Source organism: Poecile atricapillus, chromosome 1 (genome assembly GCF_030490865.1).
Source record: "Poecile atricapillus isolate bPoeAtr1 chromosome 1, bPoeAtr1.hap1, whole genome shotgun sequence".
NCBI lineage: Eukaryota > Metazoa > Chordata > Aves > Passeriformes > Paridae > Poecile > Poecile atricapillus.
In genome coordinates this window covers 20,347,876-20,375,870 of record NC_081249.1, presented here as the reverse complement: position 1 = coordinate 20,375,870, position 27,995 = coordinate 20,347,876, and the positions used below count along the sequence as shown (strand labels likewise).

General features: G+C 40.0%; 1 protein-coding gene across 3 annotated transcripts in view; it reads left to right on the top strand.

Annotated features, from left to right (window-relative positions):
- TBL1X (transducin beta like 1 X-linked) overlaps window positions 1-17,287 on the top strand; it is a 190,823-nt gene extending 173,536 nt beyond the window's left edge. For all 3 annotated transcript variants that reach the window (XM_058845907.1, XM_058845891.1, XM_058845900.1), the window contains 9 exons: window positions 2-65; window positions 166-263; window positions 1,821-1,881; window positions 6,237-6,358; window positions 7,787-7,861; window positions 9,697-9,824; window positions 10,882-11,047; window positions 11,792-11,893; window positions 12,935-17,287. In XM_058845907.1, coding sequence (XP_058701890.1) covers window positions 2-65; window positions 166-263; window positions 1,821-1,881; window positions 6,237-6,358; window positions 7,787-7,861; window positions 9,697-9,824; window positions 10,882-11,047; window positions 11,792-11,893; window positions 12,935-12,961 — 843 coding nt within the window. In that variant the 3' untranslated portion in view covers window positions 12,962-17,287. The remainder of the gene's footprint in view (window position 1; window positions 66-165; window positions 264-1,820; window positions 1,882-6,236; window positions 6,359-7,786; window positions 7,862-9,696; window positions 9,825-10,881; window positions 11,048-11,791; window positions 11,894-12,934) is intronic.
- Window positions 17,288-27,995: the final 10,708 nt, after the last annotated feature.

The following is a 27,995-nucleotide window of genomic DNA, read 5'->3' as shown; positions in this document are numbered from 1 at the left end:
GAGTGATGGAACACTATTGGCTACAGGCTCATATGATGGTTTTGCAAGAATATGGACAGAAGATGGTAAGTCAAACATTTATTGCTCTTAAACCTCAAACAGCAGTGAGCTGTGATTTGACCAGTTTGTAAAGAAATTGTAATAATAACCTGTTCTTTATTCCAGGTAACCTTGCAAGCACCTTAGGTCAACATAAAGGTCCAATATTTGCCCTGAAATGGAACAAAAAGGGGAATTATATTTTAAGTGCTGGTGTTGATAAAGTGAGTTTTAAAAATACATTATTCTAACATATAAGTATGCTGATGAGTGAGCTTGTGCTGCTAAATTCCTTAAGATTATTTTCTTCTTCTCCAGGCATCCTGGAGAGTTTACATTTCTTTAATATATTTTAATATTTATATTAAATGTAAATATTAAATATATATTTAATATATATTTAATATATTTTCGTACCATTGATTACATTTTTGAGGCTGCATATATGTATACTATTTTCATGGAAAATACCTACTTTAAAAAAAATTGTGTAAAATTGCATCTTAAGTGTGTCTCTGTTAAGGAAGGAACAGCTTGCAGTACTTACATTTGTAGTTTTATGAGCTAACTATTTACAGGAAGAAAGTGATCTTAAAAATACCACACCTTTTAGCTCATCTAATTTTTGAAACAGTTTTATTTGAATAAAATATATATAGCTTCCTCTGGAAATATGCCCAAAAAATATGGTTCTGAACTGAAAATTAAGCAAAGCATAGTAGTTACAGCTGAGTGCACATTAGAGATTAAAATGAACAGATGACTGATTATCCATTAAAACTGGAACTGGAAAGTACACAGCATTCATCTTGCCTAACTTTCAGTGTCTAAAAATTAGATGTGTCATCCTTCCTTTATAAAATCCAGAAAGATGGCACTTCCAAGGGATAGGCTGTATGGCCTGTGTTCCAGTGAGATGCACTGACAGTGCTTCTCTCCAGCAACTGGCAGAGGGAGTCTAGCTGAGGTTTGTACATTTGTAAGCTCAGTGAATCCCTGTATTTTCATATCCTTGTGAAAATAGAAACTTATTCCCTTTAGTACTGGTTTATATTCAGCTACACTGGTCTCCCAATGGTAATTCCATACTGTGGCAAACTTACATTCTCAATAAAAGCAGCATTTCTTTAGGTGATCCATTATCAGCAAGATGATATATCCTTAATTTATTTTCTGGAAGTATATACTCCCACTAAATTAACAGTTCACTCAGAAGGTGGTATTGAGCTCTACAGGGGACACGCTCACATGTGCTGTGAGTATGGATTAAACCTGTAGTAAGCCAATTACACTTGAGTCTCTCCCACCTCAGTGGCAAGAAGTGTTGTGTACTCTGCTGATAGAAAAGCATTTCACTTGTTGGTTTGTTACAAATGGGGTTCAACATTGTTTCAGAGTAGAATTCAACTTGCATCTTTTGAAAAGGGAAAAAGTATACTTTAAAAATCGTAACCGAAACATTTTTTTCAATATGCTTATTAAAAATGTATAGTGTTGTCTTCTAGTGCTGTTCAGAGAGAGTATGCCCGTTCTTCATAGTTATATTGCTGCTTTTGTAAGCGTGATACTTCTTTATCTACACTTAGATTATTATTCTGTAATACCTGGAAGTCATTTCTGGTTTTCCCACTGTTTAGCATGCAAGGCTGACTACTTACTGTAGTCAGTAATTTTATCTGTTCATCATTTAGAATTGCTACTTAGTGAGGGTGCTCTTTGGTGTTTTTTTCCTCTGAGCTGAACAGTCACTAATTTTTTTTCTACCTTTTCTTTGGATGCAGACAACAATAATTTGGGATGCCCACACGGGAGAAGCTAAACAGCAATTTCCTTTCCATTCAGGTACTTTTTGCATAACTCTTTTTAGGAAAATTAAATGCAGTCTTTAATTCTGTCAATGTACTTTATCCATATCTGCCAGAGAAAAGTTTCAAGCAAGTTTTTTTGTGCTTTAACTACCCTGAGTATCATGGCTTGTGGGTTTATTCTCATTTCAGAAAGACACAGTTCTGTGAGAATTAACTTTGAAAGTCAAACTGATTTTAGGAGAGGGTTCATACACCAGCCACATCTACCAAACTGAGCAGTCCTGTTGTTACCTATGTGCTTGAATAGTACCAGGTGGTGACTCATGAAGAGAACTTTCAGTGGAGGTGTCTGGGATCTTTTCCATTCTCTCTGCTTCTGTTTCAGTGAAGCTGATTTGAGACAGAAGCAGGCAGATGTCTCATGCACCTTGCATTCACCACTGCACTCACGAAAATCCTCAGAATTTCGTAGCTTTTGTTTTAACTTGAAGTTCTTCAATCCTTGCTGCACCAAAACACAACTTGGATCTGTAGATCTGTTTCAAGAGACAGGAGATGTCACAGATACTAAATAATTTTGAATAACAGAGAGTTATTGACATAATCTGAAATTCACCTGAGACCAGACTTGTAAGATGATGGCTGAATTCATGATCTGAAGTGGCTGCATTGTCATAGCAAAGAATTTTAAGGGATTTAGTAAAATGTTTAAAAACATGTTTAAAACAATGAGAACATTCTGGATTCTGATGCTAGAAGTGTTCATCTTCCTAGTTCACTGTAGCTAATGAATTTTTAAATACAACAAGCTTTCACAAGGTTCTTAATGGTGTTGAAAAATGTATTTCAATACTAATTTTAAAACATTATTTTGCACATGCTTTTCAACTCAAATCATTCTTATTCTCATATTTACACTGATGTGAATAATATGCAGTAGCAATCTAAATGGTTATGCAACAGTAGACAAAAAGTATGTCCATGGACACTGCAAATCCATACTCTGCATTTTTGTCACTCATCTCCTCATTTATTAATGCAGCTGTTGGTTTCGAGAAGTTGGTGACTGCTGACAGATTTTCTCACTGTGGCATTTATTTATCTACCATAACTGTTCCATAGCAGCAAACTGTGCACATAGAGTGATTTAGTTAGTAAGACTCTTAATCCTCTGATCCGTAGCTATTAATCTAAATAGTTGTGGATTCAGAACTTGGTTGCCTCTTCAGGATCATGTTCACTGCCATGTAAGCAGTGGTGTGCATCAAGGACAAGTCATTTCAATCCCCTTTTTAGCAAGCTGAAAACTCAGCTGTATCTACCAATGTAATATGTCCATGTGCATAAAAATAATTTTTTTAAAAGTTCTTACTGAACATGCTGTTTGTCTTTGGAACATGAGACACAACTAAAGTGTAGATGTGGAGAAGCTAATATTTTTAATTATTTTTTTCACTATTTCATACATGTTTTCTTAGGGAAGTAAAGCAGTTATTAAGGAAATGCTGTTAAGGACATTTTTGATAGGAGAAAGCATGTATCATGCAAATCCTTCTTAAAATCAGCCAGACTCTCTACTCACTTTGTTCTCACAAGTCTGAAGCCACAAAGACCTCACCTTGTCCTCTTTGCGTCCCCAGGACAAACTAACAGCAAGTTCCTTTCCATATCTGGAATCCAAAAACCTTGTCTACACTAGGATTAAAGGTGATGTTTTAACAATTAGAAGTCTGGTCTAGGCAGGGTGCACTTCCTTTAACACGTACTTCTTTGAAGTCTGGAGGTAGCTGGCCTGGGAATAACAGAAGATTTTTATACTCTGTGCTTCTTTACAACTAGTTTAGTTTACACCACATGGACAAAACTGTCATCTTAAAGTACACAAGGAAAAGTCCTTTGTCCAGGTGTTGAAGGCCTCCATGTCATTGGTGTTCCCATGTAATTTTTAAGGTTTTTTGGTCAAAATATGTAACTATGCAGGTAAGTAGCTTCTAGGGTTTTCATTCTTTTTTGCAAAACTATGAATCATCATAGTACATTTGATCAAAATACATATTCACAAAACTTATCTCTTTAAAAAGGAGCTAAATAATTCCATTTTTACATCTACTGATAGATACAGACTGATGTCTCTGCTTGCAGGAGCAAGCTGTTAAATTGACACCAAAAGAGATGTTTGTGTGAGCCAGTTTTAACCATCTAGTTGTGTAGTGACAGGAGAAGGGGTGAATGGATTCAAACTGAAAGACAGAAGGTTTAGATTTGATATCAGGAGGAAATTCTTTACTGTGAGGGTGGTGAGGCACTGGACCAGGCTGCCCAGAGAAGCCCAGTTTGGATGGAGCTCTGAGTAACCTGGTCTAGTAAAAGGTGTCCCCATGGCAGGGGGGCTGGAAATAGGTGTTCCTTAGGGTCCCTTCCAACCTAACCCATTCTATGATTCTGTGATATAAGTGCTCTGAATCACACTTAAATTTGTTCTGAAAAAGCCTAAATTACCAGATAATTATAACACTTTTATTTTTGGTTTTTAATTTAGCTGCATTTTTTAAGGATTTGTTGCTGCTTTTATTGTGATATTCTAATTGTTTTAATACAATTGGCTGGTATCCTGTGGTTTTGGAAATACTTTGGCAATTTGATTATTTGCATCAAGAACCATGTTTGGTTGATTTTTGTCACACCTTTTTGTGTAGTTAATTATCCAGTAAACATATGATTGAGTAGACCAATAAATTAATCAGTATTAATTATCAGCACTTTATGATTCACATTATGCTGCAGTGTAAATCCATAGCTTTAGGTGCCAGTAGCTCTCTGAAAATTAGTTTTTTACTCATACATATCATTCTAGATATTAGCCCAGAAGGCATATTGCTGTTAATGATGATAAATTTTTTTGTTTGCTTTGAAATAGTAATACAAAGCTTGTAGCATAAGAAGAAAGACAAACGGGCAGTTAAAGAAAGGTCTTTCATTGTTTCCTGATCCTCATTCATGTTCATTGGAAAATTCAAAGTAGTCTGTTTTCCTCACATGTATTTCCTTTATATTTCTGCAAAAATATTCCTTACTTGTCATACAGAATAATTAAGCTCTTTTTTTTCATTAATACAAAAAAAAACCTTTGTCTACAAAACAATGTCAGCCCTCCATTCTCATTTAGAGAGCTACCTGATGATTCAGACAGTGATACAGATCCATTTTGTTTTGAAGTTTGTAAAAATTATAATAGGAAAAACATATTTAAATGTAACAGGCTTGTCAGAACAAATATCTTTTCACCTCTGTATTACCAAAGTTATCTTTCTAAACATGTTTGAGTAAGGAATTTCTTGGTTTCATTTTAATGATAAATTTGCATTGTATCTTTGCCAGGAAGAGATTCAACTTTGTTTCCTATATGCTGGTCTCATTCTAGCACACTTGCTTCTCACAAGAGTGTGCTGAGAATGAGGATGTCTATATTTTAGCAAGTCTTATGTCATCCTCTGGAGGGCAGCTAAACTCTATCCTGAGGGAAAAAGCCCAAGCAACAGTCATAGAAACAAAAGCAAGCTGTTTGTCAGGAGCTCCCTCCTGCTCCTGCTCACACTCTGCAGTGACATGCTGGAAGAGTTGTTAGGGGATTTTTTTCCCATTCTTTTTGCAAAGTGTGTGTGTGTGTTTGTATTGCACACTCAGGCACTACTTACATGCTCACATGCTCTCTGAGCACAGCGTTTTGTTACCTCAGTGCTAGTTAATGCCAAACCCTTTACAAAAACTCATATTTCAGATGAGGATGATCAATATACCTGCCTAAAAACAGTCCCCAAGCAAATTAAACTGATTTTTAGTCTTATTTTTAGTCTCATTAATCCATGTGCCTGCACAGAATGATAGGTTTGTATCAAAGGTTGCATAAAGCTCTAGCGCAAAGGGACACAGCCACCTGCTTCTCCACCTTCCCATGTGTTGTGCCTGGCATTCACAGGAACATGCTTGTCTAACCCAGATGAAATTATCCACATTATTTCTAGGTTAGTTTTCTTTCAGTTTCTTCACTGAACTGGGTTACAGAGGGATAAATGCTAGATATAAACCATGATATGCATAGCTGGGAGCAGAGAGGGTGGAGGTAGTATTTTGCCCTTTCTTATGTAACTTAAACCAAAAGATTCTTATAAGTAGATGTCATGCAAAGTATCCAGATTATCCACTGGAATAGAATAAATAATTTGTGCTCTTCAGGCAGTCCCTATCAGCTCTAATAACTGGCAGCAGGTGACAGACCAAGAACTAGCCTGTAGTCTGTTTCATCCAGGTAGGTGATGGGAGGAAAATTATTTGGGATAGCTGTTTCTTTGTCGTGATCCCTGATATTCCTTCTGTTGTTTGTATTCACAGCTCCTGCTCTGGATGTAGACTGGCAAAACAACACTACTTTTGCCTCCTGCAGTACTGACATGTGCATCCATGTATGCAGACTTGGCTGTGATCGTCCTGTTAAAACCTTTCAAGGACACACAGTAAGTTTAACAAGTCCAAAATGTTAGTGATAACGTCACAGCAACAAGTTACAATGATGGCAGATGATGTGTTTGCTGGGTATGTTCTAGCAGCAAAGGTGTTACACCCCATTATTTCCCTAAAAGCATATTCCTTGGGAGTGAGTGCTTCACTGCCTATGAGAAGAGATAAAGTGTTCTAAATCACCATAGGAGGCAACACCTCCAGCTTAAATTGTGAGAGTATTTCTGTGTAGCATGAGCTGTAGACTGAAGGCACATTCATAAATATGATTCTGTTTTATGCTGGCCTAATTTCCCTTACTAAACGAGAGCTATGAATAAGGGGAGAACGGTTTACTTCCAGTCATTGTTCAATTTTAGAATCAATTTAGTCTAATAGGCTATATTAAATATGTATTTCCCTGCTCTTTTCTTGGTAGTATTTAATGACTGTCAAAGGTTACTTTTTCTAGGTTTCATTTGTGAGAAATATTGCAATCATTTACTGACCCATAATTTCAATGTTAGCTTCCAGAACGATGCATTTAAGACCTTTGTCTTAGTCTGTGGTTAAACTAATATTTCATGACAGGTTGTACATTCCTAACAATAAACTGGTGATTTTTATGATTATATGAAATGCACCATTTTGTACATGATCCAATTTTTCACCTCAAATACATCCATACTTGCTTTTGATTATTACTGAAAATGTAAAATGTATAAAGCAAAATTTAAATATTTTCCAGCATTGTTTTCACTGAGACCCTGGGCCAATTTATGAAATTTAAGAAAACAGTCTTTCCCTTTTTATAAAATGCTTTTTTTCTCTTTACCTATGTCTGTGGAAGAGCGTGGTAAACTTATCATTACCAAGGGGATACACTAGGCTTAGTTAATTACAAAGTGCTAGAAAGACTGAGAAAGCATCCTAAACTGATTAATATTCCATCATGGAATTCATTTACATATAAACCTGTCCTTAGAGAGACCAGCACTGTTGCAGAGGTACAATATGAAGAATTATCAAATTACACCTCACCAGTATCAGTATTTTCTGTTGAAGAAACTTGTATTACCAAGTCTACTGAACATTAACGAAATAAATGCTCCAGTTTTAAAAAGAAGCTAATGCTGTATCATCAATCTGTCTGGGTTTATTTAAATCCTAGGATATGACAAAAGGATAGGAGCAACTTTTGCCAGAACACATATCAGAAGATTGTTTGTGTGTGTTGTTCACAAGCACAGAATGGTTCCACCCAAAATGTCACTTAAATAGCATGTTGGGGAGGCAGCGCTGCTTTTGTTAACATCTAAAAGCACCCAGCAGTGTAATTTGTGGGTGAACTTGTTCCATGCATAAACCTTGAGTGCCCTCTGCTGAGTGCCCAGTATGATGCAGTAACTGGAATATTTGCTTAATAAAATCACTCTTGATTTCAGAACGAGGTGAATGCAATCAAATGGGACCCATCTGGCATGCTACTAGCATCTTGCTCTGATGACATGACATTAAAGGTAAAACAATTTCCGTTCCTTTTCTTCAAAAAATTAACACAAAAAATTATTTCTCTTTTTCAGTCGTCTCCAGAATGATGGTACTGTATCACTTCAAACTCTGCATGAACAGTAGTTTCCATTTGGTCCCATGTTTCTTGAAGAAAATATGAAAGATTGAAGATCATGAAGCAAATACTGGGGAAATTGAGGCATTCTATCCAAATAAGTGTTATGTGACTGATACGCCATTGTCACAAAAATGTCGTAGTTTAAGTATAGATAGTATAGAACTTCAGCAGCCCAAAACCCCTTCTCATATTTCTTTTCCAGCCACATCAAATGAAGGCTGTCTGTGTAGGTGTAGCTGTGTGTTGTTTAAGCAAAGCCCTGCTGCTGGACTGTTGATTTATGCTGGTTCCTTGAAGAAGGCAAATACCCCAGGAAATATTTGGTTTTGTGGATAGGATAGTACTGGAAAGAGTTTCTTTGCACTATGGTTGTGTTAATTCAGACTCAGATCTCTTTGCACTGCTGATTGACACAGTTTGGGACGTTTCTAGCATGAAACTGAGGCAGCAGCAGAATTTGCAGATGAGCTAAGTGAATGTCAGTGTTATGATTACTTCCTCTTCATAGGTAGACTGACTTCTGCTCTGTCTTTGCCACATACCCGCAGAGGTTTTCACCATTCTGAATTCCAGATGTGCAGCTGGTGATGATTCAGGCTAGTGACAGAGCTGGAATTGTACAGAAAACAGGGACAAAAGGGAGCACCTTGCCTGTCACACTGCCACAAAGCAGTATTGCATAACTGTTCTTGCTGTGCTTAAACATCCTGACCCACGGGTAGCCCAATGTCTTTGGTGCCCAGTTGCATGCTGTGTTTTAAAAACCACCATGGTTCGGTGTTGTTGTTACCAGTTCAAATTCCTGACCACTGAATTTGGCACAAGGGCTCGTAGTTTGCTATCCTTGGCCTCACCTGTTTATAAAAACCTTCAGTGATGGAGACAGCAAATACTCTAAATTAAGGCAATTATTCTTCTTCCTTTTCCTTTGTAAATCAGTCCTCTCCAATTTTTTTCTTCTTTATTTTTGGAATTAACGAGCTTTTCCTATAAATTCTTGGAACATGCTGCCTGTCAGCCGAAGAACATGGCTGAGCTTTGTGTAGCATTTCCAAGACCAGTCTCAGGTACACTGATTCAGGATAAGAGCACATCATTCTCATGGTGCAGACTTACAACAACTGAGTTAAATCATTACTATGTTTTTGCTATCTCTCTGAAACTGACTGACTAAATTTGAGTTATTTTCCCTGCTGTGAATTCCTTCATTTTACACTGAAGTATTTGGCCGTGTAACACTGCAGAAATAGCTGACTGTCTTCCATCTTCTGTACTGTTAAAAACATGAGGGAGACAAATGGAGTTCCAGAGGAAAAGGAAAATTTTACTAGCATAAGAGAAAATTGCTGTATTCTAAGCAGTTGCTGCAATTTTCTTCTCCTTCTTTAAAATTACTGCTGTTGCAATGTGTAAATAAAATTCAGGTTAAACTTCTTCAAATAGATAAACTTCTGTATGAAAATAGTTACAGGCTCTTGGAAGTACAGCAATTCTTTAGTTCTTTTCTATTGAATAAATACTATTAAATGTGTAACTCCTTCCCCGGTTGGAGTTATTTTTTAATCTATGTGCCAAGTTGCTGCATTAATAAATTATATTTATGTGTAGTCAGGTATCAAGATCTCAAATAAACAAATGGCAAGAATAACATAGAACTGAAATAATTCAGCTGAGAAGAGATTAATAATGTTGCCATTTTCCCCCTTCATTATTTCTCTGACTCAGATATGGAGTATGAAGCAAGATACCTGTGTACATGATCTTCAGGCTCACAGCAAAGAGATTTACACTATCAAATGGAGCCCTACAGGACCAGGCACCAGCAACCCAAACTCCAACATCATGTTAGCAAGGTAAAAAATACACCTTTTTCTTGGCTGCCAGGAAGAAGGATCATCTTTCTGACATGTAACCCTATTGTCACTTTCCCATCAGTCTTCCTGCAGAGGATTCCACTAAAAAGTATCTGTGTATGTAACTCAGGGGGATGGATACAAAGGGAAAGGATTGTATTTGAAGAAAGAATGGGAACAAAGAAAGAAAATTGAGTCGTGGTATTTAACTTTTCAGCTGCCTTGATAAAATGGTTGTAAATTGGCATTGCACTTTCACATCCAGCATCAAGTTGTTAGGAGTGAAGATCTTGAGGCAGGTGCTCTCAAGATTCAAGCAGTTGGAATGGTTTCTAACTGGGGTCATACAACTCACCTGGGCAGTTAGAGAAAATTTTTGTAACCTTCTTAGCTAATAGAGAAAAGCTTTATCATGGGTTTATCAGATCAGCTCATGGGGTTTGCCGTGTGGGGAGAAGTTGTATGGAAACTGGTTTCTTTTACTTCTTAGTTTGGGAGTGGACGTGGAAGAACTTCACTTTCTTGGAGTTATCCTCTTATTATTATTATTTTTAGTGCAAATTATTTCCTTTGCCTTTCTCCAAGCTCACAGTTTGGGAGTTAAATGGAATGTAGGTAAAAGCATCACTAAAACAAAGTGAAAAAAACCACAGAGAATTACAAAATGCTGATTCACTAAATAAGGTGAATCCATTAGGAGTATGATCTCTCTGGACCCATTTACACTATTAATGACAATATATATTTGACCTTCCCGAGTAACAGGAGGTAGAATCTCAAAAATGGGGAGCTTGGCTTTCTTAGGGCTCCATAGAGCACACCTAGATAGACTCTAAGAGTCCTCATACAAGAATTCAGTTCTATAGCTGTAGTTCTTAAGAGAAAAAACATACAGGCTGTGGTACATTTTAGCTTTTCTGTTTGCAACATTACATCTTGCTTAGCCAAGGGGAAAAAAATCAAAACTCTGGTATTCTCTTATAGCATTTACAGTATCACAGTGCAAATTGATTCACACCTAAATCATTACATTCTCATGTTTGAATGCTTCTTGCAGTGCTTCGTTTGATTCCACGGTTCGGCTGTGGGACGTTGACCGAGGAGTCTGCATCCATACGTTAACAAAGCATCAAGAGCCCGTCTACAGTGTAGCTTTTAGTCCTGATGGAAAATATCTAGCCAGCGGGTCCTTTGACAAATGTGTCCATATATGGAATACTCAGGTACTGTTTTGCCTCATGCGAAGCACATCTGGTTTAGATGACACATTAACAGCAAAAGCTTAAATGGAAAATGTGTGTACCTAGGTCATGCATGACCTGCCTGCCAGGGTGAAACCTGATTGTATTGGCTGGCACAAATCCATGGCAGCTGAGTCACTCAGGTGCAGTGAGGTGACTGCCCAGAGAACAGTTCTACTCAGTCTGCTTTGTATGCTAAAACAGGTAGCATGCATGAAAATAGCTACATTGTTTTGGGTCATCAGCTTTGTGAAGCAAAGGTATAGATGAGAAATAAGGGATACTTTTATTTAGTTACAAACTGAGTTCTGCTGTGAATCTGATGGCTTAGATTTTGTGAAGAGGAGATATAGATAAAATATGTACAAGCAGGGGACTGGTGATATTCTGGAGAAAAGTGGGACATCATAGTTCCACAGATGTAATTCTGGATACTGGTGCCTCACAACCTGAATTAGCAACAAACTTTAGGGAAGAGCACATCAACCTAACTCCCCATACCGATACAGAGTTGACAAAAACGGATGTCTTGAGTTTCTGGAGGAGCCTGTTGCTCTTCATTACAAAGACAGGTTTCCTAACAGTTTCCTAAGCAGTTTCCATCAGGATATGGAGATGGCCGTAGCTGGGTGATCTGAATAGCTTCCCCTTTTAACACAGTGCCACATGAGAGACAAAGAAGGGGAACTTCTATATCCAATGTCTGCATGCTGTTTTGCTTTGTAGAGTGGAACTCTAGTACATAGCTACAGAGGCACCGGGGGCATCTTTGAAGTCTGCTGGAATGCTAGAGGCGACAAAGTGGGAGCAAGCGCATCAGACGGATCGGTAAGGATCATCAAACATTGCAAAGGTTGAGTGGAGATTTCTTTTCTGGGGAGCATCAACAAAAAATAGGATGCTATATTTGCCTCCTGGGGACAGAGCCAAAGGCTCAAGACACAAATAAGTAGCTCTGTGTAGTGTATTAGAAATGCTCCTGCTTTGAAAGGTTTTGAATACTAGGAGGTGGTATTTCTGTCAGAAATGAAGAATGCTTGTGCAATAGGTGAACATTGCTGAAGATGAGAATGACTTCTAAATACATATTTGACAAGAACAACAATAATGTTGTTTCTGTCATTATCTGTCAGTTTTAAGGAACAGCAGATTGCAGCAGTCAACTCTGTAACAAACAGTTGCGCTGGGGCTTTCAGAGTTTGATTCCACAGAAGAATATTCCTATTCCCTTGAATAGGAATAGCTAAAGAAGGAAATTTTGAGCATGATAACCAAAGATTTTGTCCTGTTGTAAAGGAGAAATATTGATGTGGAGATCCTGATTATTCCTTACTATTTTTTGCTGTTAATATTACTTCTAAAAAATTCCATTGTATCATGATCAGCTTGTACAGGACACATATGGCTGGCTGGCATAGCTGCTTTGGAGCAGTATTTTTCAATTGGTTTTAACAAAGGGAACACCTATGACATGATTCAGTTGTTTGAGCTTAGTTGTGACATCTCAGCCTGGCTCCCAACATCTGCCCCAGATGGGCACATGCCCACTGTCATGCCTGCCACACCTACATCTGTTTTGGATGTATTTCAGAGGGGGACATGATACTTAGGCAACTGAACAGCTCCCATAATCTTATGGATGTGCTACCAAAATGTTTGTAAACCAATGAAAGCCCAGCTAAATATTAAATGTGTGGGTTTCACTTGGGCTTTCTTCTGTGTCAGTTTGTTTCTTGACTTGTGTGCCTATAAACCAGTACTTGAGTGAGGCTGATTTGAAGCTGGGGAGTGTAACATCCAGCTGGCTGTGTACAGGATTTCCACATCACCGTCACAAGGGGTTCTTAACACAAGGTCTTCTCTCTGCAGGTTTGTGTTCTAGATCTGCGGAAGTAAAAGTGAAATGTTTTAGAAGAAATTTCAAATGGACCAGCAGTGAATGTGTGGGGAGAAGCACTCTTCAAAACTATTCTTAACAGCTCCAGAACTGTACAAACTTGAACAAAGTTAGAGTGTACCATGAAACCGACTCTCCCTGGCCACAGGTGACTTGTATTTTGTCCGTAACCTTCATCAAGGAGTAAAAACAGTCACTTCAGAGGGGGAGGGAATGGTTTCCACCTGGAACATTCAGCCTTGGAAGCATGAAGCCACCAGCTAGGCATTGCACTGTTTGGTTTGCATCTGAGAACTTGCTCTGATGGCTGGGGAAAAAAAAAAAAGCTGTGCCAAAAAAATTAATAAAAAGGAAAAAAAAAAAAAAAAAGAGAAAAAAAAGAAAAATGCTGTGATAAACCAAAAGGGAAAAAAAATCCTCCTCCATGCGGTGTTGTATTTTTTCCTTCCAATTTGGACACTACAGTTGCTCTCCCAAAGGACGTTCAAAGACCAGTTTGTACTGATGAAATGCTCAACTTTGTAATCACAACACTTTCTATTTTCTAGACTACTTTTTTTGTTCAGTGGTTTTTCTATCAGCTGGAATATTACAGCCTGGAGGATCCCAGGCTTAGGATGAAACTTTTGTTTTCCTTTTATTTCTCCCTTCCACTCCCAACTTTTTCTTCCTTTTTTTATTTTCTACTCTTTCTTTTTGCCCCCCCCTTTTTTTTTCTTTTCTCTGTATGCCCATAGTAGATGCAGCCAGGTGGACATGACAATGAAAATTTTTGACAGACTGCTTCTCCTCTCTTCTATATCTTCCTTTTCCTTTCTTTCTCTCCATTTAAAAGAAAAAAAAATCCTCCATGCTTCAGATCTTAGCGTCTCAAGGGCACTTTCAGCAAATTGTGTAATAAGTGCTTTATATAAGAATGCAGTGCTGGGGAAGATTTTTACAGGAGAAAGATGAATTTTAACAGAAAGAACCCAGTGTATTTTTGAAAAAAAAATATTTTTTATGTTAAACAGTTTTAAAAGCCTAAAATGGCCACAAAATGTAGACCAGTTGTGTAATTCAAGCGAAAGGAATGACACACAGGGAACATGAAAGGCGCAGTATCCTTTTTCTCTCCTCTCTCAGAAAGTGCTGTAAGAAAAAACAATGTTTGATACAAGAAATACCAGTCCTTTACTAAAGTCCTTTTCCAGCAGCCAGCCATTTACTCAGTCTCATTCCATTTTTTGTGGCTGTTTGATGATGTAAACTTATTCAAAGAGATTCAGAAGCCTGAGACTATAAATATAACATTTATTTTCTTTAGTCTGTATTTTTGTTTGTTTTCAGTAACCAGCAGAAAATGTTTGTGTATCTTCTTGTCTCTAGAGATAGTTCAGATTTTGACAGATTATGGGTTTGGCTGCCTGTGGCCTTGCTTGAGCAGTGCTGTCTTCCACTATTCATTATTCCAGTCAGTCAGTGTGGATTCACCACTGACTTCATGAGACCAGGTGAACTGAAATACATTGACTGCATCTGTCACTGCGGAAGGATGGATCCTTGCCAGGCTCCTGTCCATCCACAGACCACACAAGCCAAGAAGAAGGCTCTGCCATTGCAGTGGGTGGTGCTGCTGTCACCATGTGTGTGCTGCATCCTGCAGGAAAAGCTCTGGGTCTGCCCTTGGAGGATCTCTGTCTGCCCAGACAGCTTTAGCCATGAGGGTGTCGTCAATATGGTGCTCAGAAGACAATGAATTCAGTAAATGACATCATATGTAAGTTCTATCTCAACATATACACCCCTGTAAAGTTGTGGGGTGTGAAATGATCAGAATGACGATGAGAGTTCCACTATCCACTTTGGACAAGATTTCCTTACTGCAGCCGTGACACCTGCATGGGTGCCAGCTGAAGACTGCATTCCTCTAATTGAGGGAATGACAAATGCCAAGAAGTACACACAGGCAGAGTTTACTGAAAGTGCTGTAAACTACAAGGCAGCCTTGGGGTGGTGTCAGACATGACTTGACAGATCCTCAGAACTGGCTGAGACTGTCCTCTCTACAGCCTAGGCCAGGATCTGTAGGAGAGAGTAAACAGGCCACAAACCTCTTCACAGATGTGGATAGAACATTCCTGCCCAAAGTCATTGTAACATGGCATCTTCCCCTTGGTTTGACCACAGCTGCTGAAGGTGTGATTTAATCTTGAGCAAACCCAAAGCCCTTGGGCTGAACTGGTGGTGTGAGAGCTGGTGAGCTCCAGGGCATCATTGTGGAATCTGAACACCATCTTTTCTCTGGAGTTTTCTTCTCTGTATGCTTGGATCTGTAGAGGATCCTAGTCCTTCTAGTGGAAGTAGTCACTGCCAGCTTCAGCTGCATTTCTTAAAGATACACCTTTGGAAAGGAGAAAAGAATGGAAAGAAGTAACTACTTGAAAGTGTTAGTCCAGAGGTAAAAACAGTTCTGTGGGATTTTGGTTACTAGTGATAGTTAGGCTTGTTTGTAATTTATTTCAAATAATTGGATGCCAGGCAGTATCAAGGATTGTTTTTGGTGTTAAATGCTTTTATGTGTTGGTTTTAGTTTTTTGCACCAAGAGCATGACTGTAGATCACCATGTGGCAATTTTGCACTTTTTTCTAATAACCATATGTACCTGCTAATTTAAAGTTACCACTTTTTAAAAAAAACAAGAGGACTTGCTCCAAGGGTCTTGAACTTGAATACAAAGGCGTGATGTGGTTTTATGAAGCACAGTTTGGACAGTGATTTGATTGCAGTCATTGCATGTAAACGGTTAAATTCCTACGCTGCTTTTTGGTGGCATTTCTGAGAATAACAAGCAGAAGTTGCTGGTCTATGGGAGGGCAGCACTGATGGGGCTCTGGCCTTGCCTCTGTCCCTTGAGTGACACCTGAATAGGCCAGACCTCAGGATTTGAAGAGATTAATTTGCTCAATGCTGCATGACTGGCTGGCTCCACAGCCTGTGATTCATAGTTGTTCCCAGGATAGCTACTGTAGATAACAGGGCAGTGTCCGTGACGCTCTTTTTTTCCCATTTTTTTAATTTGTCAGAACACCACTTTACTTTCCTACATGGAGGTAAGAAGCCAAGAGAAACAAAATTTGAATATCAATTGGTTTGCAAAGCTTGTGTGAGAGAAGCTGCTGCTCCAGAAAGTTTTTATATGGACTGTCAGAGTTAAACGCAGTGTATGCGAGGAGCTAAGAAAATTCCCTTTTCTTACCTTCCACAAGATCCTGAAGACTGGAAACTCCTGGAAGATGCTGTAGTAGACAGCTTTCAGCTGAAATGAGAGCAGTTAAGAAGGCAGGAGGTGTAGTTGCAAAGGTTAATCTTAACCTAAGGATGTGGTGTCTTCAAGACACGGACAGTGGGGAGAGAGAGGTTTTTCCAGGCTGTAGTTCAGGGTGGATGTCTCAGCCTAGACCTGCAGCACTGAGCTCCTGGGAGCTCTCCCTCCCCTCCAGCAGCAGTGCATTCCCAAGCTGGCAGAGCCTCTCTGTGACTCCCCTGCAATAGAGCTGCACAAAGCGACAGCCCAGGGGACTTAATAAGATTTCTTCCTAGAATTTTGTTTTATAGTTCTTTGTAACAGAAGAGAAAATGGAAAAGCCTAAGTGACCAAACAGGATTGTGAAACCATCCAGAGACTTGCTGGATTTTTATTATTGCTGGCTGCCTGGATCTGGCCTGGAAGTAGAAAAAAAAACCCAGTTTCTGAAAAACCACTATACTCTGTGGGTTAGAAGGATACTGAATCTTTTATGTAGAAAACACTGGGTCCCTTATGGGGCAATAAAGGGCCTGACTTACAGGGTTATACACACATTAACCCCATGCTACATCTTAGAAATTTCCTTTTAATTTGTTTAAAAAAAAAAAAAAAAAGAAAAAAATAGCTAATTTTAGAGCCAAGTGAAGTGCACTTTGTCAAATGTAAGGGTCTGCTTTGTTTTTGGGTTTCTTTTTCTTTTTCCCTTTTTAATTTTTCCTCCTTTCTTTTTTCCTCTTACTGCCTTTTTAAAAGATGTGGTTCTTTGTCAATTGCAGAAATGTTCTTTCAGCCACTCAATGAAATTCTGAATTCTGGCTTCTGCAGTTTTTATTGTCTGTGTCAGACTTGCAGCCAGACTTGGTTCTCATTTAAGCATTTCCCAGGTTCTGTTGAAACAACATCAACCCTTATTTTGTTTCTCCCCCACCCACACTTTCTTCAAATTCACCTTGTGTATTGTAGCTCATTTGTTTTAAGGAGAGAATCAACAGATCATATTCAGTGTCTTGAATAAATTGCTATATTTTGATATTAGAGAATTCTGTGCATGTTGTTCCTTATTCTTTTCTGGTTGTTTTGCATCCTGTGCAGAAGAAATGGGGTTGAGTGACTAAAACTGTGATGTGGTGTCACTGGCCTGTGGGTGTTTGAAGACCTTGAGAATGGGTTCACAGGATTTTGTGAAATACAGGGCACGGACACTTTTGCCTCTAATATTCTTTACTTTATTACAGATTACCAGAAACACCACACAATTTACCAATAGCAAGTACACCTCTAATAAATCAAGCATTTTTTTGTCTGTATATATATATCTGTGTATATATATATATATATATATATATATATATGCATATGTATGTATATATAGCTATTACAGAGCAATATCTGCAGCATTGGTATAGCAACTGTCAATGATACAGCAGCAATAAATTTATAGCAACGATCAAATATAGCAGCACCCAATAACAGTATTCATGAAGTGCATATATATATATATATATATATAAATTTCAGGTTACTAAGTTGTTACTACTGAAGCAAACTTGGCAGTAATACAACAGCAGAACACTTAGGATAGGTTAATTTCCTGTACAGATGAGACACCGAGCTGTAGATCTCAGAAGGGGCCCAGTCATCCCAGAGATGGGAGGATAAAATGGGCCAGCCCTGGACTTGGGCTGTGTGAGGGAACAGTAGAACGGGCAGCATCTCCCTCCAGATGCAATCCATGTTACAGAGTTTGGAGTGAGCAAGGCTTCCCCAACAATGGTCCAAGGTCTTGCAGACCTGTGTAGGAAAGGGGCAAGGATGTGCAGTGCAGGAGGAGAGAGAGAAGCTGATTTGGATAGAAAATCTTTTATCATAGAGGCATAAGAGAGTACAGGACACCACCACTTCAAGCAGCCAATGGATGCAGTTATTTTCTGTTTCTCACCTGGGACACCCAAAATACGATGATTTCAGTTCTATTTTGGGACTTCTCTTGCTCTTGCAGTTGAAACAGCTAATGGAAGTTACCAATACATTCTTCCTCAGGATATTATCTCCTTTTTCTAGACTAAATTTCAGCTTTTCAGATGATGTTACTATTACAGTTCCTTGGAGTTGCACTTTCTGAGGGTATCTCAGGATGTCTCTGGTACCCAGCTGCATTTCAGAGATGATGGCTGTGCTTCTCAAGAATGCTTCTGATCCCCAGGCTTATAGCTCCCAGACTGGTCGGCAATTTCTCTCCCAGAATTTTGGCAGACTTCTGCTGAGTACTTTTTCCCTTTGAATCAGGTCACCTTTATGGCTGCTCACATCACATGTTTACTGTTTGATTTTACTGCCTCCCATGCTGTATTTATTAGAAGTTTATACAGCTGGTAAGGAACCAATTTGAGTAAGATTGGGTTGAAATACCTCTTAGAAAAGTTTCCTGAAAAGGAAGTTTCTCCGTATGAAATAACTTGGACTCTAGTTCTAATCAAGGTAAGTTGATAATTTTTCTTTAAGCTAGCCAGGCTAAAATTCAACCTTGTTTGAGCAGTTGGAAGTTTTTAAAGAACTTCAGAATATTCCACTCATGTGAAGTTGTCACAGCCATCCCCTCTATCAGGAGCTCCCATGGGCTCCTCTCTCTGCTTAGGTCTCAAGACACTGACCTCAAAGGATGCAAGGGGAGGGGATTGCTTAGCATTAACAGGCTGAATGTTGTGTGGATTTTGGTTGGGTTTTATTCCATGAAATGGTTTCCATGGTACTTGGGGGGGGATTCATCATGAAATGGGGTTTTTGCTTTGTGACCATGTAAGAGGCTGAACCACTGACCTGAGCTAAGGCTGATTGTCCAAAGCCTTCAAAAGGAATTAGTGCTCAGAACAAACACAGTCCTGTGTGTCAGTCACATCATCTAGTTCTGAGGTGTTTAAGGACCCAGAGCATTAAGTTAGGATTAATATAACATTTGGAAAGACAGAGGGGCTAGAAAAGATGATTTGCTGATGATGAGTGCCTCAACACATCATATATTCAAAAAAAGAGAATGCAATGCACTTTCATGACACTTGTGTCAGTTCATGTTCTGACATTTGCACAGCACTAATGTCTTTGTAAGAGCTTCTCAAAAAATATGAGAGCTAAGGAGACAGCTGTAGTGGGGCTGGAGCTCGGGGTAGTGCTTATATGAAAGTTCTCACTTTACCTGCTTCTTAAATAAACACTATGTGATGGTCCTATTTTTAGTCATGTTATTTTCAGGCATGTTTTCAGACAGGGTATGACTGTCAAATTAAGATTCTAGTTTAGTTTTCCTGCATTTATCCTATATATATATTTACTTAGCCTGAAAATTATGTGACAACTAACACTGGAAGCATCAAGCAGTCCTAAACACTTGCTTCTCACAGTGTGCAGTACAATTAAGGGTACTTTTAGAGCTATTTTGGGAAGATGTAATATTGCAGCATCTCACTCAAAACAACTCCCTTCCCTACCATCATTCTGTGTATCATTTCCGGCCAAGGGTGAGATCAGCACTGACCATTAAGAGCACATGTAATTTCACATGAAACTCTGTGGCATAAAAAGTAATTTTGGAGTCTTTAGTGAAGAAATTACTCACTTGGCAGGGATTTTATCATCATTGCTGACTCCCAAGAGGAAGGAAGGTCTTTGTTTCCTTAGAGATAGTTTTTTTTCCCATTTCCTTTTGAATATATTCAAAAAACCAAAAGAATACAAAACCCAATAGCTGCAGGAAAGCAGCTATATCCTCTTTTATGGCTGCAAGGTCTAACATCTTTTACTTTCAAAGAAGCCTTGACTTCACCATGTAATTCATTAGTCATCATTTCAATACAAGAGATCAAAAAAAGATTCTGCTTATCACTTTCCCATCCTTCCCATTAAATACTGGGACAAAGTTGACATCCTCATCCTTCACTAGAGTAATTCGTCACAGTCAAATGCACAACAGACAGAAATGGATTTGGTTGCAAAGCCTTGACATTCTGCAGTTCCAAAACTGAGAATTACCTCTCTAGGCTTCTGAAAATCCTTGGTGTCAAATGAGCATGACATCCCTACACGTGTTGCAATTCCTGAAAAATTCAGAATATTTTCTTGAAGGGAAACACAGAAATGTCAGACTCTTAGGAGGGCATTTGAGACATCCTGCAGGGCTTCCAGCCATGGTACTGCCAGCTGGACTGAAAAAGCTGTCTGCAGAGAGTACTGTCAGTGAGGGCACTGTGGGAAGATGACTGAGGGTAAAAAGGTAACAGTGCAGAAGTTACAGGGTAAATCCAGCTGCTACTCCCTGGATGGAGCAGGGTGAGCGTATCTGACCTCCCACACACAACACAGTCTGAGGGGCACTAAATGGAGGATGGAGCAGAGGAGTGACCACAGCCAGGATTTGTCCAAACCTTTGCAGAGGGGAGAACTCAGTGGTACTTCCTAGCTGAAAAAATGCGTAACACCTGACAAGGGAGATAAAGGAAGCCCTTGAATTAGCAGCCATGGCAAAATCCCTCTCCTTGGATTGACACATCCCCATCCCAGGGTTATCTCAGGTACTCTGCTGACATACCCACCCCCAAGGTGAGTAAGGTGTGTGGCTGAAGTCACTCAATCACCACCTAAATATAAAGAAATACTGTAAAAGTAAGTTAAGAATGGGAAAACGTCAGGGAAGTCTCCAGAGTATCTTCTGGGGTCAGTTGACGGGGTGAACCTGTCTTCTCCCTCTCAGGGGACTCCTGTTGGGCAAGATCTGTATTCCATGTGCGTGGAATGATTTTCTCAAGTTATGTTTTGTTGGGATTGGAGCTTGTCGCTGTGTTGCTTTGAATATGTTTTTCCAGTCAGACACTATCCCCAGCAATCCTTGAACCCTGATTTGTCAGAGCTTCATTAATAAAGAGTTATTCTGTAACCTGTTAATGTGAGTCCTTCGAGGGCATTCACAGACTAATCAAACGTTAAGGGTTTGAGAAAATCTCCCTTTTTCGCATGACAGGCAATCTAGGCTGCAAGATAGAGATCTGATGGGAAAAGCCCTCAGCATGGTGTTTCCTTCCTCAAAGCCCTGGACAGTGGCTGCTTGTCAGCTTCTTTCCCAGAGGCTGGTTTGGGGAGAATCATGAGAAATTTGTGCGCAATGAAATGACCATGTCTAATCATTCACCCACTCACCTTCCTCCACAGAGGATGGCAAAGGCAGAGAGCCTGAGCTTCAGTCAGTTCACACAGACATCCTTCTTTTTTTTAATATCCCCATTAAAGGTCTGGGTCTCATGACTCGATCAAAGAATACATATCAAAGCGATTTAAAAACATGTAACCTTTCTAATCCACCACCATCTAGAGTGGCATCCTGACTTAGGTCTGCTTCAGTACAGAGACATTGATGAAGACTGGAGTAAGAGCTAGAAAAATATTTTCACATACAAGCAACATAAGTTTTTAAGACAAAAACTTAGATCTCCTACATAGAGTGGTAAAAAATGTGTTGGTACAAAATATTTTTTAAAAAAGTGCTCTGGACTCTGTACCAGAGTCTGCAAAAGATTAATAAATTGAGATGTATTTCTCCAGATGTAAATTTAGAAACTGAAGGTGGTGTTATGGGAAAAGCCAGCACCTCTCATCACTGTACAAGTTCCACCAGCCCCCTGGAGATGGGGGGAGCAATAGATTAACTGCATACATCACTCAAGACCCTTTACCAACAAAAAAATCCAATATTCCTGTCTGTACAAATCAGCACATTTCTGCCTGTTTTTGGTTTCTGCAGAGAACCAAGCAGGTGGGGAGAGAAGGAATAGTCTGTGCACAGCTCTACCTGAGACCTTGTCCCACAGCTTTTATCACCAAATCTCACAAAAAATTTATTTTATAAACTACCACCAAGAGCCTGATCTATTTCTTGAGCCAAGTCTATCCTAGTAGGAACCAAACAGCAGCACCTCTAGCAGAAAAGAAGAAATTTCATTTTATTACATATTGCCGCTTGAACCACTCCTTCCCATGTCTGAACCACAAAAGGGTTGGTGCTCATTCCTCCTTTGGTGGAATGATAAGCTGATCAGCTCCCCAAATGAAATTAATTTGAGAGAATGAAAACCATTTTGCTTTCTCCTGTACTATTTTGGCCTAATTCATTAATATTTTCTTTCCCTGTGCTATACCCTGCATGCTTTGGGCTGAGGAAGATACTATTGCCCAGCAAGTACTGTGTTTCTGGATTTTTTTCTGAAATAGAAAGTGTCATGTTTGGACTTGCCTTCTGAAACAAATATTATACAGCGGCCTCTTGGAGGCCCATGTAATAAATCATTGCTTTAGTTGGTTGAAATAAAACAAAACCAACCAAACACCCCAACTTCATTGGAAAATAGCCCTGAAAAAAAATTAGAGAAGGCAAAGCATCAGCAATTTTATGAGAAAATGTTGCTGGAATTTTTGATAGTGTTTTTGAAGGATATTTGTGAGCAGTGAACCATGTTAAGATTCTATTTTTATGAAAATACAAGTGTTCTTAAACTGAATATTTGTTCATCACTTCGGGTAGTATCTTCTGGGGTGCTTATTTTTTCATAAAATGCAATAACATTTGGAGAAGAACAACAAAAAATGTCTAGAAGAAAACAAATTAATTTACTGCTTATCCATCAGCAGAATCTAGGTTCCTATGAATCTAAAAGCTGGGGACTATTACGTGTGTTGTGATGTGTGTGTGTGCACTGACATCTGAGTTTTTGTGTAGCTGTTCCTGAGTATTTACTGGTTCCTTTCACAAGTGTCTGAAGAAGCAAGGCAAGAGGCCATCCCACAGTTTCATAGGTATGATTAGAATCTCATCTGGAATAAAGTGAATCCATTAAGTGACTATGATATCTTCAGAAAATATACGAAGACAGTACATACCATTTTTGTCTCCCAGTAATGTACCAATAAAACAAATATTTGAGCATGTTGCCATGAAAAAAACAAACAAACAAAGACTTTTTTTGTAAGGTTTTACAGACCCAAAGCTAACAGGCTGGTACTCAGGCAGTTCTGCTGACAGGAGCTGATGCCAGGAGCAGGCAGCACCCAGACCATCTTTCACAGCCCCACTGGGAGCCCTGAGCACAGGGCTGCAGCTCCCTGGGCTTCCCCTGTAAAAATACTGCTGAACTCGAGCAGGGGATGTCCTACCATCGAGGCCACTCTCGCTTCTTCCTTCTCCCTTCTTTTGGCCCAGTGAGGAATGAATTCTGTGAGCACAGTGCAGTGGAGGAGCAGCAGCTCAGGCACAAGCAGCAGCGCCCACTACCTCATTCCCTGTGAGATGATAAAGACCTCTGGAAGAGAGGAATAATTCTCCTTGTGGAGCCTTGTGGCTGCCTCTGTGTCTTCAGCTCACCCATTCATGCTTTTCACAGGTTTCCAGTTACTCAACATTGGCCTCATTTTCAGTGTAGTCGTGGAACTCCCCAGTGACAGAGCCCAGCAAACATGGGTAAAAGGCCTCTATTACACTCCAAGATACTTTATAAAAAAGTCTCTCGTCTCTGGTAAAATGTATTTTGTTAAGGTAGACATAATTTTTTTCATTTTAAATTCAGATATTAAATTGAAGGAATCTGGGTATACCAGCTTTGAGACTATAAACCCCCTGGGAACTAAGGAAAAACTGCCTTATCTAACCTCCCCTGTATTGTTCTGAGCGTGATTGCATTCCCAGGGGATGGCTGACTGCCTGACATGGGGCATTAGCAGAGCAGGGTTGTTACCCAGAGCACTTAGTGTGGCTGGGGGAATGATCCTTGGCAAGTCTTGAGGAAAGGGCTGGTGAGAAGAACGCTGTGCTCCCTGTCACATGCTGCCACATGACCAGAGGCAGGGTGGAAGGACGTTTCATTGCCACGTAAAACGTGGTGCTCAGTTGAGTGCTTTTGCCTAAGGAGGGACTTGTGTTGTCTTTTTTTTCTCTTCTCCAGAAACTTCACTCGAGATCTGCTGTAGCAGCAAACCAGGAGCAGATGCTATCACGTGGCCACAGCTGCAATGAATGGCTGCCAGTGTTTTCATGCTGTCCTGAGTCTTGGTGCCCTCTGAGGGGGGAGGATGCTGCAAGGACACCCCACCCAACACAGCTGGCTCCTCACACGGCACGAAACCAACCCCACCGTGCTGTCTTACACCCATGTCTTTAAAATGTGCCTTTTTCAGTAAGCACAGTAACACCCACCATGTGTCTGGTTCTGCACACTCTCAGGACTTTCCAGGAGGCACAAGTGGGTGGGTACCTCTGTGTGGAGCCTGCTGGAGGACAAGGATCCAAGGCCTCCAATTGCCCTCTAAGTCCCTCTCAGCTATGGAAAAGCTGGTGAAAAACTAGGATAGGACAAGGCTTCATCAACAAAGGTTGTCTTTATTAAAAGACTTGTCATTCTCCCACTCTCCAGAAGGAGGAACACACCTCAATCCCTCATGGTTCCTCTCCAGCCCTTAAGAACCAATTTCCTACCCACAGAATTGAGGGCCTGAATTTCATCCCAATGGGACACCAGGGCACAAAGAGACACACGGTGCCCTTGGTTCTGCCACATGCCACAGGATAGAGCCCAGGGCAATCATGAGCCACTGTCACTCTATTAGGAACAGCGAGAAGAACGACACAGACTCTCTTGTGGAGTTGAACTGGAGAATTTTCTCTCGGTTTATTACCTCAGGTCTTTTTTATAGACCAATACGTGAAAGTACAGAAAAGAAAAATTCTTATTGGTTAGTAAACTAACACATCACCATCATTGGTCAGTGGGGTTCACCACCCCTTGACTTTCTCTTGCAAGAAAACAAGGAACTGACAAACAGCACCTACAAGGCTGTTTTCTGTCTCTGAGGATTGTTTTAATTCCTCCTTATGAATTCCCAGGCCACTTTCCCAGGCAAGACTGAGAAAGTTATGTGGCTTGCAATTTCCACAAGCACCGTGCTCCCTGCTTCACAGTTAGCATCCATAAGCCACCACTTTGCCAGCCTTCTCATCTCCAGGCACTGGCTTTGCAAGGACACAAATGTTCCCTGTGGAGAAGCCTGAAAGCCTCAGAAGCTTTTTACTTCCCCAAAATGTGATGAGACCAAGCAACTAAGAGATGCTGGAGCAGCAAGAAACCTTCCCATCACTTTCATCACTGAATAGTTTCCCTATAGCTGCATGCTCGAATTTTGTCAGCCCTTTGAAAACTTTGCCTACACAACCCTATGTGACTCTAGTGCTCTGAATGATTAAGAGTTGGATTAGAAAGGTGCAGCAAGAGAACCAACTTTCCATACAGCTCACAGCATATCCTAGGGAATATTAACCAGGAAAATGGATTCATGCCTACATTCCTGGACTTGACTCTGTGCCTTACTTCCCTTTCAGCTGCATTTCATGTTCTTCAGCTGACAGTTTCAATGTCCACACATGTGCATGCCTGTTCCTTAAAAATTTAATAACCAGACATCATGTGACCTGTCTTATGTCAACCACCATGTGGTTTAGCGATCTTCCTCTGGGATTTCTGCAAACTTAAGATTCCATAAAAATTAAAAAAATTTTGGAGATTACATAACTTGTTATCATGGATACACAGAGGCAAACACTGAAGTCAAGTATGGTTATTGAGGGGATGGGGAATCACATTTAACATTTCACTTTCTAGCTCCATGTATTTGGTCTACCAGAAGAAGGGCTTAGTGAAAGACATAGTTAGGATTTTGTTATTAAGATATGTGGTGCGCCTCATAAATGCAGAGCTGTGGTATGCAAGAAATCTGCCTATTCATGTTGTTTATTATTTTATTAGTGATCATATTTCAGCTTTGCAATTAGCCTGAACATCTGGCCAAATAAAATAGTAATTAAATGTATGAGGCTGGCAGGTCACATACAGTTCCATATGTCCTCTTCCACCAACAGAAAACAACCAGTAGTATTTAAGAAAGTACTGCAGGATGTGAGAAGGCACTTCTCCCAGAAGTTTTAATTTTATCTTTGTGCTTAAAAATAAGTTCTGGTGAATACAGAGAGAACTTACTGTGTGTGGTTGGATTTGATAAGTTGTCTGGGAGGCCAAGGAAGTGTTTAACAGAGGCAATACTCCCTGTACATACAGATATCCTCTTTATGTGATTCTACTACACTAATTATATTTCAGTGCATGGATTCAACTACCTTTTTTATTTTAATTAACATTTTCTCCCTTTGATAAATTCAGGGAGGCTTTGTTGTACTCTAATACACTCAAAATACAAGAAGCTATATAGTTGACAACTGCTGTACTCATGAAACAACATTTTAGCTACATCTATTTTATCAGACAGGATCTGATCCAGTTTTACTTCTGTTTACTTCTCCTCTGAGTCACACCTTGCTGTCCCAGAGGAACAGCTGCCCTCCTGCTCAAGGAGGGAAGAGCTGTGTGACTGTGGAAGTGAGTCCCTCCCTCAGTGTCAGATGAAGACCACAGACTCTGACTGTACCGATGAACTTCAGTATTCACAAGAGCTCTCCCTTGTTAACCCAAGCCATGCTTGAAACACATCTTCGAAAACAAATATGCAGGCCAGAGACAAGCACTTCCTGCATTCACCAGGGCAGCCCTCATGACAACTAATCAGCTACAAATCATCATCAGAATGAAAGCTAGGATGTTTTTCTGCATGCTAATAAGCACAAGGGTCTCTCAGCAGTGGGCAGCACACTCAAGAAGGCAGTGGTTGTGTTGGTGTCAGAGCTGTGCTCTCCAGGATGTGGTGTCTGTAGTTTGCCCTTGCTGACCCTTGGAGGACACAATTTCCCTCAAGATGAAGGGAAGAGGCTGTGGTGGCCTCTGGCTGCTCCCTCACATACGTGCAGCAAGCACATAGAGTGGGGACAGTCAGGAGATGGACCTCAGAAATACATTCCGGTGGGAAGGGAGGGGCACCTGCTGCAATCCTTGAAGAAGGCAATGCTTTGCCTGATTTGTTGAATAGTGAGGCAAGAAAAAGGTTTGTGTAAGGTGAAATCAAATGTGGTCATGGTTACACATGAGTAGGATCGATTATCATCCAATTTTAAGCTGTGAAGAATTGCCCCCTGAACCTCCACTGGAGGCTAGGAACAGCAGGTAAGGAGACTCTCCTCACACATACGTCTTTTATATGTCAAAATCTACTGTCAGTGTGCTCTGCAATGCTCCATATCAATTTCTAGATACATCAAAATTAGGTCAGTTTTGTTTCTTAGGCTCTCAGATGAGTCCTGATTTTTCCTGATGACATCCCACTAGATTACTAATACACAGACACACCGTACTCACCCCAACCACAGCCTTGAAAGAACAAGAGGAGGAGCAAAGCCCAGCCCTTGCAGAAGGCTGTCCCAGAACAGGAGTGCTCCAGTGCCAGCAGCCACCTGGCAGTGCTCAGGGGTTGCTCACAGCTTTGGGGGGCCAGGACTGGGGCATCCCATCTGTCCCTGTCCCACACAAAGGCTGGGGCAGTGAAGGGAGGGAGGGATTAGTCATTCAGTCATCTCACATCTTGCTACATCCTGTCACCTCCCAGGTGCTTTCCTGCCATATAATTATTCCAGTGAAGCCAGAGATTGTTTATTTTGGTTTAAGGTTTTGCAGCTTAGTCCACACCACAAAGTATGAAAAGGTTTACTAACAATTTCACCTCCACCTTTTTCCTGCTCTTTTGACCCCAGTTGTGATGAATATTGCACTGAAAA